Genomic DNA, 13,403 nt, shown 5'->3' on the forward strand with positions numbered 1-13,403 from the left:
GAAAAGACCCTGGTGCTGGGAAAGATTGAAGGCAGGAGGAGAAGGGGACGACAGAGGATGAGATGGTTGGATGGCATCACGGACTCAATGGACATGAGTTTGAGTAAACTCCAGGAACTGGCGATGGACAGGGAGGCCTGGTGTGCTGCAGTCTATGGGGTCGCAAAGAGTCGGACACGACTGAGCAACTGAACTGAACTGAGAATGGGAAATTGTATCTGCCTGAAACAGTCAGGGAAGGATTCATGGAGGAGGAACTTAACAAAAAGGGTGGCATTTCAGGTAGAAGAAATGGTTTGAATTAAGCTAGGAAAGCAGGAAGGTACAAGGCACAACCAGGTAAATGAGAGAAACCCAATGTGGCTGGAGTGTTGATGTATAAATAGAAGAGGGATGAGAAAGAATGTCTGGCTTCCCAGGTGGCTCAGTGCTAAAGAATCCGCCTGCCAACGCTGGAGACGTAGGAGACTGGGTTGAGCCCTGGGTTGGGAAGATCCCCTGGAGGAGGAGATGGCAACTCACTCCAGTATTCTTGCTGGAAAAATCCCATGGACAGAGGAGCCTGGAAGGCTACGGTCCATAGAGTCACCAAGAGTTGGACGCGACTGAGCACAAGCATGAAAAATAACATTAAGGTCTGTTGTGGCAAAAGTTAGTATCCATCTGTATAAAGGTGCAAATGATTAAAAATAGTTTAAAGGGTTATCCCTTTCTAGAATAGCTGCATCTTAAAAAGGAGAAAGAGAGTAAGACGCTTGAACTGCAGTGAATGCACTCCAATGAGTAACACCCTATTGGTGGAATGGCAGCTACTGGAACGGGTACAGGTGATGGCAGGTGGCTATGAACAACCTTGCCTGGTAGGCAGCTGCCTATTTACTCCTTCACGAGGCTGACTCTGTTCTCTTGATCATTGATTGAAGCCCTCCTATAGTAATGGGCAAAAATAATTTAAAGGAATAATTATAGCAAGCATTTAAACCATTTTTGAAGGCCTTTTATTCAATACTTATAGTAATTATTATCTCCATTTAAAGGTAGAAGACAGAGTTCCTTGGTGGTCCAGTGGTTAAGAACCCGCCTGCCAACACAGGGGACACAGGTTTGATCTCTGGTCCTGGAAGATCTGACATGCCTTGAGGCAACTAGGCCTGTGTGCCACAACTATTGAGTCCATGTACCTGGAGCCTGCGCTTCGCAACAAGAGAAGCCACCTCAGTGAGCAGCCCGTGCACCGCAGAGTAGACCTGCTCACCACAACTGGAAAAAGCCTGTACTTTCGAAGAACCAAGACCCAGTGCAGCCATAAATAAATAGGTAAGTATTTTTAAAAGGTGAAGACTGTGAGATTAGATTCCTTGCTGAATGTACTTAACCAATGAATGGCAGAGAGTCAGAATTTGAACCCAAGTCCGACTCAACACACAGAGCTGATACTCACCTATTACAAAAAGTGAAAGTGTTAGTCCCTCAGTCTCGTCTGACTCTTTATGGACTGTAGCCCACCAGGCTCTTCTGTCCATGGAATTTTCCAGGTTAAGAATACTGGAGTGGGTTGCCATTTTCTACTCCAGGGGATCTTCCTGACCTAGAGATCAAACCCGTGTCTCTTGAATTGCAGGCAGATTCTTTACCATCTGAGCCACCAGGGAAGCCCATACTCGCCTATTATGTTGCCTCCTAAAACTTAACCCTTCCATATTTTTTCTTCCACTTTCACCAGTTAATAGGAATAGTTACCCATTCTCTCCTGATATCCTGTTTACCTTAAAAATGATGTCAAGATTTTCCAAATGTCGGTCTTTTATTACCAAACTCTGGAGCATCTCAACGAACGCCTGAAATGTCTGCCTGTAGAGACACTGCAAAGGCACAGGGTTAGTGAGGACCCCACGGGAAGTTCTCCCACACTGTGCACTTTAAGGCTCTCCTGGTTATCTTAGACCTTACTCAAAGGTGAAGGACCTTTGGGTAAAGCACTAGCAGGCATTATGTGACTCGAGGTGAAACAATAAATCTTCATTTCAAATGGACATCTCAGTCTTACTGGGAACCCAGTTAACTGATTCTCACTACATGTGAGAATTACTTATGGGTTATCAACATACTTTTAAAGCTTGACTTGTGAATCTTTCCGACACCTTGAAACCCAGGAGAACAAATTCCCCTTTGGCAACTGCTTCACCTTCCAGTTCACCAGCTGCAGAAGGAAATCCAGCCTTGGCCTTTCCCTTCCTCTTTTCTCTGCTTGAACCTTTTCTTCCAGAGATGTTCACACACCCTCTCTGCAACTGTCACCTCATCAGGAAGCCTCTCTCTGGCCACCTGATGCATAGGGCTGGCCAACAAGTTCATTTGGTTTTCCCATAAGATGTTACTGAAAAACTAGGCATATGAACGTTCCCGTCTTATTGTAAAGCCAAAAGCAGGAAAAGAAGGAATGAACGGAATAAAACAAAATAAAGTGGGAATAAAATTAAAAAAAAAACTATTTAACAACCTATTTTATTCGTCTCCTGCATTGGCAAGCAGATTCTTTGCCAACTGCGCCACCTGGCTGCACCACCTATTTTATTCACTAGGCTTCGCTTAAATGGTTTTTGGTGAGTTCCAAAAAATCGAACGTACTTTCAAAAAGCCAAGATCAGCTGACCCTGTGGCTGGTGAGTTATTCTGGCCAGGTGTGAGTTACCTCTGAATTGTAGGATCCACCTGGCATGATTTCCTGCGGATGGGTAAGGCTCTTGATAGAGGGCAGAGCGATTACACTTTTGGTGACAAGACTCAACAGGTCAGCTCGATCTTCAGAACCAAACAGCAAGTAGACATCTTGGTAACTAAGAAAAGACAGTTTGGGAATAGCTAGCTGGGAAGAGTTTGCTTTGATGTTGATAAGCAGGAATTCAAGTGACCCCAAAGGGAAGGAGAGACGGCTTGGTGTATCATTCTGATGGAGGAGACCAATGGCATGCTTGTCAGTCTGTCTGGACAAACCTCGCAAAAGGTTAAGAGGAGGAGTTTCAGGCTCAGAGCCTCCAACCTGGTCCCTTCCTTTCCCTCCCCAACCCACAAGAGGGACTCCTCAGGTTTTCCTCCAGTTCAACCACAGAAGGAAGCCAGCTAGAGTCTGATACAGCAAACCACAATTTTCCAAAGTGTGTTGTGCTGAATGCTTGTTAGTTTTTGGTTTTGAGTTTGGGGACTGGTGGGCAGACCCAAGTTTAAAAACCTTTTAACTACAGGACTTCTTGGGACCTTTAATCAGTTAATGTGCCGTACTAATTTCTAAGAGAGGTAAATAGCAGACAGCCCTTCCAAATTTCTCAGGCCATGGACTTCTGCTGTCATGAAGCATATATGGGAATATCTTTCCACTGAATATACTCTGGACACAACCGAGCTCCACAGAGGTTCTAGTAGGTCTTTGAGATACAGATGGGCGCACACATGAAAGCCAACTTCTTACAAAGAAACATGGATTTGACTTGCCCTTCTCTTTCTAAATCGTTTTCAGGAGTTAAAAATAGGAAGCATGTCTGTTGGCTTCGGCACTGGCCCTGAATGAGGAAGCAGGATGCACGCATAGGGGGCACGCAGGCCTCACCTGAAGTCAGTGATGGTGATAAAGACCTCCTGGAGCACAGGGCTGAAGAGAGACTGCAGGGGCTCCTCCTCCACCAGCGTCTGCAGTGAGAGGGAAAGAACTTTAGAGTCGAGAATGGGCCGAGCCATTAGGCCAGATGGCGGGAGACGTAAATAGCCTGGAAGAACCACGGCAGGTCCTCTGGCGGGCCTGCTCCTGGGTTCCACCAGGCTGGCAACAGGACTGTGGCCAGGGTAGGAGTTTAGTCTCTGAGGCCTGGCTCTGCCTCCTACTAGCTGTTTGAGCGGATACCTGCCTGTACCTCAGTTTCCTTATCTGTAAAACAAGATAACAGTACTATTTACCTTCATAAGTTGGTTGTGAGAATTAATTGAGCTAGTTCATAATACTCAGTGCGTGTGTGCTCAGTCGCTTTAGTCGTGTCCAACTCTTTGCAACCCGATGGATTGTAGCCCATCAGGGTTCTCTGTTCATGGGATTTTCCAAGCAAGAATACTGGAGTGGGTTTCCATGCCCTCCTCCAGGGAATCTTCCCAATCCTCTTCCCTTTCATCCTCTGATACCATAAGTTTGTTTTCTATATCTGTGGTTCTACTTCTGTTTTTTAAATAAGTTAATTTGTACCCTTTTATAGATTCCACATATAAGTGATATTGTATCTTTTGTCTTTCTCTAGCTTACTTCACCCAGTATGTCTTTTCTTTTTTAAATCAGTAAGGTACGAATGGCTTATTATATATTCACAATTATGCTAACCACTATGCGGAATCAGAAGCTGAGAGGCTTTTTGATTGTAAAGTATTTGTGTAGCAGGGACCTCCCGGGGTGACTATCCAAATCACAGCACTCACCCTTTCTCTGGGAGCTGCCTCTAATACACAGGGAGGGAGGGATGCCCAGAAGTCCTGGCATCATGATACCATGCTGCCCCCTGATACACCCGATCGATGCAGGAGTGGAGAACAGACCCAGCCTGGGCCAAGCAGCCTCTCTCCCCCAGAATGTGGAATTAAGGAATGACAGACACAGACAGACTGGGAGCTGGGAGAGGTTAGGGTCATAGTGATGGCAGAGCAGCCTCTGCCTTTGAGACTCCTGGAGGTGTCCTGGAATGGGCTCTTTTGGAGGCTTGATAGGTAAACATCTTCCTTAGACTCTAAGCGAGATATTCCAGCGTCCTTTGTTGGTTTTAATTTTATATGTAATTATTTGGCTGGGCCAGGTCTTTGTTGTGGCATGAGAACTCCTAGTTGTGGCTTGTGGGATCCAGTTCCCTGACCAGGTTGAACCTGGGCCCCTTGCATTGGGAGGGGGAGGCCACTGGACCACCAGGGAAGTCCCCATCCCTTTGTTTTTAACTAAAGTGAGCCAGAGTTGATCTTCCTTGCTTGCCTCAAGAAGAATCTTAACCAATCGTAACAAACTGAGGCATTTGTTTCAAAGGTCTTAATGAAAGCCATACAGATATTACTATCTCCATTTTCCAGGTGGAGCTAGAGGTTCAGAGAAGCAAAGTGATTTGTCTAAAATCACAAAGGTTGTGCTTGACAGAACTAGAACTAGAAACTGTGTCCTTTGATTCCTAAAACAGGTCCCTTTCCTCTCCATCCTTCTGCCTCAGGGAGCTCAAACTCTCACTTGGACAACAGGACAGATTATTTTCTTATTAGTTCAGTCTAGTGTGAACTGTCTATCCTCCGTACTCCTTCAGCATGCATTATTCATATCATAGAAGACTCTTCCTAAAACATCATTCTCATCCATTTCTTACCGTGTTGCTCAAGTAACATAGTGCTTCTTCAATGTTGAGTATACTCTTTACCAGATGACATAGTAGTAGGGTTTTGTGGAGGACCTCAAGGCAGAATTAGGGTGGAGTCTCAAGCTGCCAGAGGAAAACTAAGAGGCATTACGGACAAGTCCAGCTACATTTAAATTCTGCAACAGGAGGACGTTTCTGGTTATCCACTGGTTAGGAATCCACCTTGCAATGCAGGGGACATGGGTTGGAGAAGATCCCAAATGCCTGTGAGGCAAATTAGCCTACATCCCACAAGAAGAGAAGCCCCCAGGGTTATGGATAATTCTGCCATAACTCAGGATTACTACTTCGAATAGCCAGATCCTAATTTACCCCTCAAAGCCCCTACTCACTGGTTCTTTCTCTCAACCCTGTTTATCACTTCCTTTTAAGATTAGATCAGGAGATCTATCTGGATTAATTTCACTCAAATCTTGTCATTACTTTATGTCCCGATTGTCACTGTAGTTCTTCTCTTTTCTATTAAAGTTCTTCTCTTTTCTATTAAAGTTCTCCACATATCGTTTACATCTTTTTTGATTTTGAAGTAACAGACATACAATAAACTGTACATATTTAAAGCATGTAATTTAATGATTTTGAACATAGGTATGTATGCATGAAATCATCACCACGATCAAGATATGGATCACTCCCAAAAGTTCTCTTGTGCTACCTTGTAAATTCTCCCTCCTGCCTGTCCCCACTCTACTCCCACCTCCAGGAAAGCATTGATGTGATATCATTATAGATAAGTCTTAATTTTTCAGAATTTCATGTAAATAGAATCACAGAGTATATTCTCTATCTGGCTTCTTTCACTTAGTGTAATTATTTTGAGATTCATCCAAGTTGTACAATGTATTAACAGTTCATCCATTTTCATTGCTGAGTAGTATTCCATTGTATGTATTTATATCAAAATTGGTTGATCCACTCATCTGTTGATGGATCTTTGGGTGGTTTCCAGTGTTTAGTTTTTACAAATAGAGCTGCTATAAAACACTGGTGTACAAGTCATTGTATGGACATATGCTTCATTTTACCTAGGAATGGAATTGCTGGGTCATATGGTAAGTATATATTTAACTTTTTAAGAAACTTCTGGTTTTCCAAAATGACTATGCTATTTAAATTCCCACCAGTGGTACGTGGGAGTCTTAGTTGTGCCACATCCTCCTCACTAACATTTGGTATCACCTTTCTTTTTATCTTAGCCAGTTTAGTTGGTGTACAGTTGAATCTCATTATGTTTTAGAAAAAAATATGTATTATTTCTTTATTTGGCTGTGCTGGGTCTTAGTTGCGGCATGTAGACTCTTAGTTGCATCATGTGGGATCTAGTTCCTGAACAGGGATTGAACCCAAGCCCCCTACATTAGGAACGTGGCATCTTAGCTACTGGACCACCAGGGAAGTCCCTTTTGTAGTTTTAATTTGCTTTTTCCTAATCATAGTGATGGAGCATGTTTTCATGTGCTTATTTGTAAATCTTCCCTGGTGAAGTACTGTAACAGATTCTTCTCCCCCTTCTTTTCCATATTCTGCTCTCAGCTTCCTTTGCTCTTTTTATTTGGATACTGAAAAGCCATGCTTTGTCATGGATCAAGAGAAGACAGGCAAATCCCATAAACTTCTTCTTTCTTTAGAATGACCCTGGTTTTTTCCTCAGAACTGCCTCTCCTCTTGGTTGTTGAGAGCAACACTATTTTAGCCCCTGCACATGGTATTGAACAATGATGTACTGACCCCTGCAGTTTTCTCGTGGACACCGACTCTCCTTAACTCTTCGAGGCTGAACCCCTTGCCAGCCCAAACTTGGGTTGATGCCTGACAGTAGGTATTTTGCTACTGGCTGGACAGATCCAGGTGCAAAGCATGGGGAAATTCAGTGTGCTTTTGCTTGTGGATCTTCTGAGCTGATTGGTTGAACTATGTATCAACCCACTCCTGCCAATTTTTGTAGAGGTGGAACTGTGGCATGATCATGCCATTTTGGCTGAGTCCTATGGCTGCATATAACCCTCTTTCCATGGAGTAGAGCCAAGTAAAAAGCTTCACTCACCCTTAAATCTGCATCATATCATTCTGTTCTACTTGATGTATTACTTGGAATTTTTCTCAACCTACTTATGAGGTGTAGTCACTTCCAAACTAACTGTAAATGCTTGGAGGGCAAGGAATAACCCTTCCAGGAAATTTGTATTCTTTTCAAAGCACCACAATGTTCTGGGTACAGAAGATCTTTGATATAGTCTGGCATAGCTATGGTCTCACTCACTCAGTTGTGTCTGGCCCTTTGGTTCCCCATGGACTATAGTCTGCCAGGACCCTCTGTCCATGGGATTTCTCAAGCAAGAATACTGGAGTGGGTTGCCATCTCCTCCTCCAGGGGATCTTCTTGACCCAGGGATTGAACCCATGTCTCCTGTGTCTCCTGCACTGAAAGGTGGATTCTTTACCACGCCTACCACTTAACAAATCCGTTAGCAGGTTAGCCTTCAGCTCTGAAAATTAATCATCAATCTAATCAGCCTTACAAATCTTACAAATCTGTGTACCTACGGGTGTACCTGTGGCTGATTCTTGTTGATGTATGACAGAAAACCACAAAATTCTGTAAAGCAATTTTCCTTCAGTTAAAAAAATTTTTTTAAAAGTTAAGTGCTTGTCTAAGTACATCTGGATCCTTTGACATGGAACAGACCACTTACTTACTCCTCTGTGCCCTTACTAGACTTATTTAAACTTTTGTTATAGTCCCTGTGACACTCGATTGGCTGCAGGAACAGAGATTATATCTTTGCGGCCTCAGTTCCTAGGACACTGTCTGGAACTGTCAAGTACTTAATAAGGCAATGAATGAATGAGTTAGTGGCAGAGTGTGGCTAGAGTTAAATACAAATAGGACAAAATACAACAATAAAAAGGATACCATCATGTTTCTCAAATGTGAAATACGTGTTAGGTACTATGTTCTGTGGCTGGCATTTATTTATTTAATGCTCTCAGTAGCTACGTAAAGTACTGGGTTGGCCAGAAACTTCATAACATCATATGCAAAAATCCAAACAAAATTTTTGGCCACTCCAATAGATACAGCTATTCTCATTTTATAGATGAGAATACCAAGGCATGGAGAAGTGCAGTACTTTCCCAGAGTCACCCAGCTAGAAAGAGGCAGAAGTGGCACAGAACCTAGGCATTTGATTATAGAATCTGCCTCAGATCTACTGCTTGCTTATTTAAATGCTGTTCCTTCCCTTTCTGCTGCTCTTTTAATTGGTTTTCAAGGCTGATTATCTTAGTGGAGTACCCTGGGTATTTCTCCTGTATGCAGAAATACATGAAAAGAAGTTGAGGGAATTGATAACGTAAATGAAGCCACTAAAAATTTTGTTAGCCAAGTCACAGAATCTGCATGGTCACAAAAATCTGGGATAAGGTCATAATACTTACACTTAGCAGATGCACAATATCTGCTATGTGGCTGTGAATGAATGATTCTGTGGTTTCATCAGAAGGTAAAGTTCGGCTGAGAGACGACAAAGATCTCAGGACTGTCAGCTTCTCAAGTTCACTCTGAGTTTGTGGGAAAATGATAACACAATTCTACATTATAATCTCATTTGATAATTGTAAAGGGCTTCTGAAAAGCTTCTCGGAATGTTTTAAATGACTGACATCTCATTCAACCCAAGATTAGTATTTTATTACAAGGAATAAAGAAGTTACAGAGGAATAAAATTCCTTGTCCAGTGGCCCTGCCTAAGTTTGGGTCTTCATTTTCCCTCTCAGCTAGATTTTACTAAGTACTCCATGATGGCTCTATCCACCTTTAGTCTGCGTCTCCACCTACCTTCCCTGTTTGTGTGCTGTGTGCTTAGCCGCTCAACCGTGTCCGACTCTTTGGAACCCCATGGACAGACCTGCCAGGTTCCTCTGTCCACGGGGATTCTCCAGGAAGATTACTGGAGTGGGTTGCCATGCCCTCCTCCAGGGGATCTTCCCAACCCAGGCATCGAACCCAGGTCTCCCACATTGTAGGCAGATTCTTTACTGTCTGAGCCACCAGGGAAGCCCTTCCTGTTTACTGCTATCTGATTAAGTTTCTTAAAGGCGACCTCTGATGCTGTTACTTCCAGCTCTCCCGATGTCATTAAAAATTCATTATTTTGAGTATTTGTTTCCTATTAAAATACAAGTTATGATTTGAAGAATAAAATCTTTTGTATTATTTCCTTTTCTGATTATAAAAGCAATATCTATGATACAAACTTTGAAAAAAATAAGGTATTAAGAAGAAAGCAAAAGACATCAATAATTCTACATAACATGAGAAAATTTCTTCCAGTCTTTTCTCCCCTGCCTGTAGATGGTATAAATTGGTATAAGCCCTCTGGATAGCAAGTGGCAATAGTAGCAATATATAGCAATGGCCTGATTTTCTGTCACCTGGATTAGTAGAACAAGCCTACATTGGGTTACTCTGCTCCAGTTTTGTCCCCTTCTAATCTATTCACCCAGCTATTACCAGTTTCATGTCATAAAATGCAAATTTGATCACATAGTTCCCTCTCTACTGAAACTTTTTTCAACAGCACCCATTAAAGTCAAGATTCTTCTCAAAGTGACCGCAGCTAACCTCTGACATTTCATCTTCTAACTTGCCTGGTAGCATACTGAGTTTTAGTCCAGTTAAGTTTCATGCTGCCCTTTCTTGCTTTTGAGCCTTTCCACCTTCTCAATTCTCTACACTTTTTGTTTACTGACTGAAATCTATATATGCTTTAAGACTTGGATCATGCATTCTCTCCTGAAGTTGGGTCAAGTACCCTTCTAAGTGTATCCATAAACCACATATATATATATTGCTAATGTGGTATTTGTAATACTGTGATAAAGTTGCCTTCTTACTCATCTATTACCCCGACTGGCTGTGGATTTCGGTCAGGGCAGGAAATGGACTTTTTTTTTTTTTAATTCACTGCAGCAATACAAGCCCTTTATTAATTACAAAGAAATCCTTTAGAGAGCCCTACTGACATGAACTATAAAGAAAGTGAAAGTGAAGTCGCTCAGTCGTGTCTGACTCTTTGCGACCCCGTGGACTGTAGCCCACCAGGCTCCTCTCTGTCCATGGGATTTTCCAGGCAAGAATACTGGAGTGGGCTGCCATTTCCTTCTCCAGGGGATCTTCCCAACCCAGGAATCGAACCCAGGTCTCCCGCATTGCAGGCAGACGCTTTAACCCCTGAGCCACCAGGGAAGCCCCACTATAAAGAAAAGTTCAAATCAAAAGTGAAGACCAACACTCTGGCTTTAAGTCTTTAAAAGAAATTTTTTTACTGGCATTATACATAGAGAAAATATAAAACTTTGTGAATTTTCACAAACCCCAAACATCTGTGTACATATATTCAAGGGAAATGAAAACTGGATCTCAAAGAGGTATCTGTACTCCCATGTTCACTGCAGCATTATTCACAGTTAGATAGATGGCACCGTGGTAAAGAATCTGCCTGCCAATGCAGGAGATGCAAGAGACATGAGTTCAATCCATGGGCCGGAAAGCTCCCCTGGAGTAGGAAATGGCAATCCACCCAGTACTCTTGCCTGGAGAATTCCATGGACAGAGGAGCCTGGTGGGCTGCAGGCCACACGGTTGAAAGGAGTGAGACACAGCTGAGCACACATGAACGTGGAAATAACCCAAGGGTCGGTTGACAGATGACAGAGACCTTGGACGCTGTGATTTAGACCTGCCCGGCTTCTCTGCGTTCAGCAGACATTCTCTGACCCTTTCTGCCACAAAGTTGTTAAACGTTTCACTTCCTATTTCTGGAACATGCGTGCGTGTGTGCTGTCACTTCAGTTGTGTCCTACTCTCTGCAACCCTATGGACTGTAGCTCGCCAGGCTCCTCTGTCCATGGGTTCTCCAGGCAAGGATTCTGGTTGCCATGTCCTCCTCCAGCGGATCCTCCCAACTCAGAGATCAAACCTCCAATTTTAACTTCTTCTACTTCCTCCTATTCATTCCTTAGACTTGAGCTGAAATGTTACTTCTTCAGGAATGCCTCCCTCTACCCCCAGGTCAAGACAAATTCTTTTGTTATATGCTCCCACAGAATGAATGAATGTTTCACTTATGTAATGAATACTACATTCAGTAGGATAATACAGATCTAAAGTTACTGACCTAGAAATTTCTTTTTTCTCCCACTATCTCTGATGTGTGCTTTTCTATAATTACATGCATTTTATGCACAAGGAAAAGTCTGAAAGTACATACACCAAAATGTTAACAGAAGTTATCTTAGGAGGAAAACTAAGATAACTTAAATCTTAGGGGGATTAGGGAAGATTAACCTGTACCTTTTATTACAGTTTTCTTTGTTTTTATAGGAAATTTAAAATGTTTATAAATGTGATTATAAGCATAAAAGTAATTTAGAAGACTATGTAAATATATTTATTATAAATACAAAAAATAAATATAAAAGTATTGTGGATAAAGAATGCCACCTGCCCTTTCAGTGAACAAACGGTGCTACGCCTGTCAAGCCATCAGCCACTGCAGCTGCTCCGCACCTTCTCACACACACTAAAATGATTAGTTTGAAATGTCTGCTTTTGCAATTAGCAGTCCATCTTTTGGTGCTTTCACTACATAGTTTTTTTTCCCCATCAAAAACTCCTTTTTATCCTGATTCCTCCCTTACCAACAGCCCCTCAGAGCTCTAGTCATTCCAGGCTCTAGACCTTAGTGTTAGTTGCTCAGTCCTATCCAACTCTTTATGAGCCCAGGGACTGTAGCTCGCCAGGCTCCTTTGTCCATGGACTTCTCCAGGTAAGAATACTAGAGTGGGTTGCCATTCTCTTCTCTAGGGCATCTTCCCAACCCAGGGATCTAACCTGGGTCTCTCGCATTGCAGGCGGACTCTTTACTGTCTGAGCCACCAGGGAAGCCCTTTAGTCCTTAGTAACGCCTCTGAAAAAGCATAATTCTTCACTTGCAGGTTATGCTTTTTTTTTTTTTCAGTTGACAGTATACATATAAATCAATTTTATAGCCTATAGTATAAATGATTTATATAAAAATTTTAAGATATTTGGTAGATGAATAATTGGAATGACTTGGAAGATTGCTTGCACATACCTTTAGTTCACCTTTAAAAAACTCCTGGATGGATTGGATCAGCTGCTCAACAACGACTTCACCGAGGGGGCCTTGGTGGGTCAGGTGTCTGGAGGTGTCTGTGAGGGATTCCCTGGGGAGTCCAGGGATTTCCAAGATGTCCGAGTCTAACACCAAAAGAAAGACATGGGGTGATGCCTCTGTACTGTGTGAAGTCATACGGTTTAGTGGGGAGAACCCCTGGACATCAAGAGACAGGTCCTGTTCTCACCTTTCCTACTTCCTCTGCAACCTGGGACAAGTCTCTTCCCCTCCTGAGTCTCAGTTTTCTCAATTACAAATCCAGTGTTCTCCAAGGGCCTCCTAAACTACAAACACCTTTAAGGCTGAGCTGAGGCAGGCGGGTTATAAGAGCATGGATTTTTCTCAGTCTGAGACTAGTTTGAATCCTGGCTCTACCACTTACTAGCTATATGACATTTATTAAATTAGTCTGTCTCTTAGAAGCTTAGATCCCTCACCAGTAAAACAGGGTTATTGTTGGGGACTGAGTGAGGTAGTACATACAGAAGACTTATCCCAGTAACCACTTAAATGGTAGATATTCTTATATAAATTCAAAAGTCTTTGACCCTGAAGTGACTAGAGCTTAAAAGATAGTGGCCCCTTATGCTGCTGATCTCTTTCCAAATGGAGCAGGTAGCTGAGTAAGTAAGTGCTTGAGATGTCTCCTTTTTGACCTGAGATATAGTGGCTTGGCCAAAAAGTTCATTTGGGTTTTTCCATACCATCTTATGGAAACATCTGAACGAACTTTTGGGCCAACCTAATACTTTAAGAGCACAGGCTCCAGAGTCTG

The 13,403-nt window shown here is 42.7% G+C and overlaps 1 protein-coding gene across 1 annotated transcript in view; it reads right to left on the reverse strand.

Annotated features, from left to right (window-relative positions):
• Positions 1-13,403, reverse strand: part of MROH8 (maestro heat like repeat family member 8) — a 58,374-nt gene that overhangs the window by 38,614 nt on the left and 6,357 nt on the right. Inside the window, exons 3-7 of the mRNA XM_081552306.1 lie at positions 12,566-12,711; positions 8,865-8,987; positions 3,605-3,684; positions 2,693-2,837; positions 1,767-1,862 (exon numbers count right to left, since the gene is read on the reverse strand). Coding sequence (XP_081408432.1) covers positions 1,767-1,862; positions 2,693-2,837; positions 3,605-3,684; positions 8,865-8,987; positions 12,566-12,711 — 590 coding nt within the window. The remainder of the gene's footprint in view (positions 1-1,766; positions 1,863-2,692; positions 2,838-3,604; positions 3,685-8,864; positions 8,988-12,565; positions 12,712-13,403) is intronic.

This window comes from Giraffa tippelskirchi, chromosome 13 (assembly GCF_054371585.1).
Source record: "Giraffa tippelskirchi isolate mGirTip1 chromosome 13, T2T-mGirTip1v1.2.pri, whole genome shotgun sequence".
Classification (NCBI taxonomy): domain Eukaryota; kingdom Metazoa; phylum Chordata; class Mammalia; order Artiodactyla; family Giraffidae; genus Giraffa; species Giraffa tippelskirchi.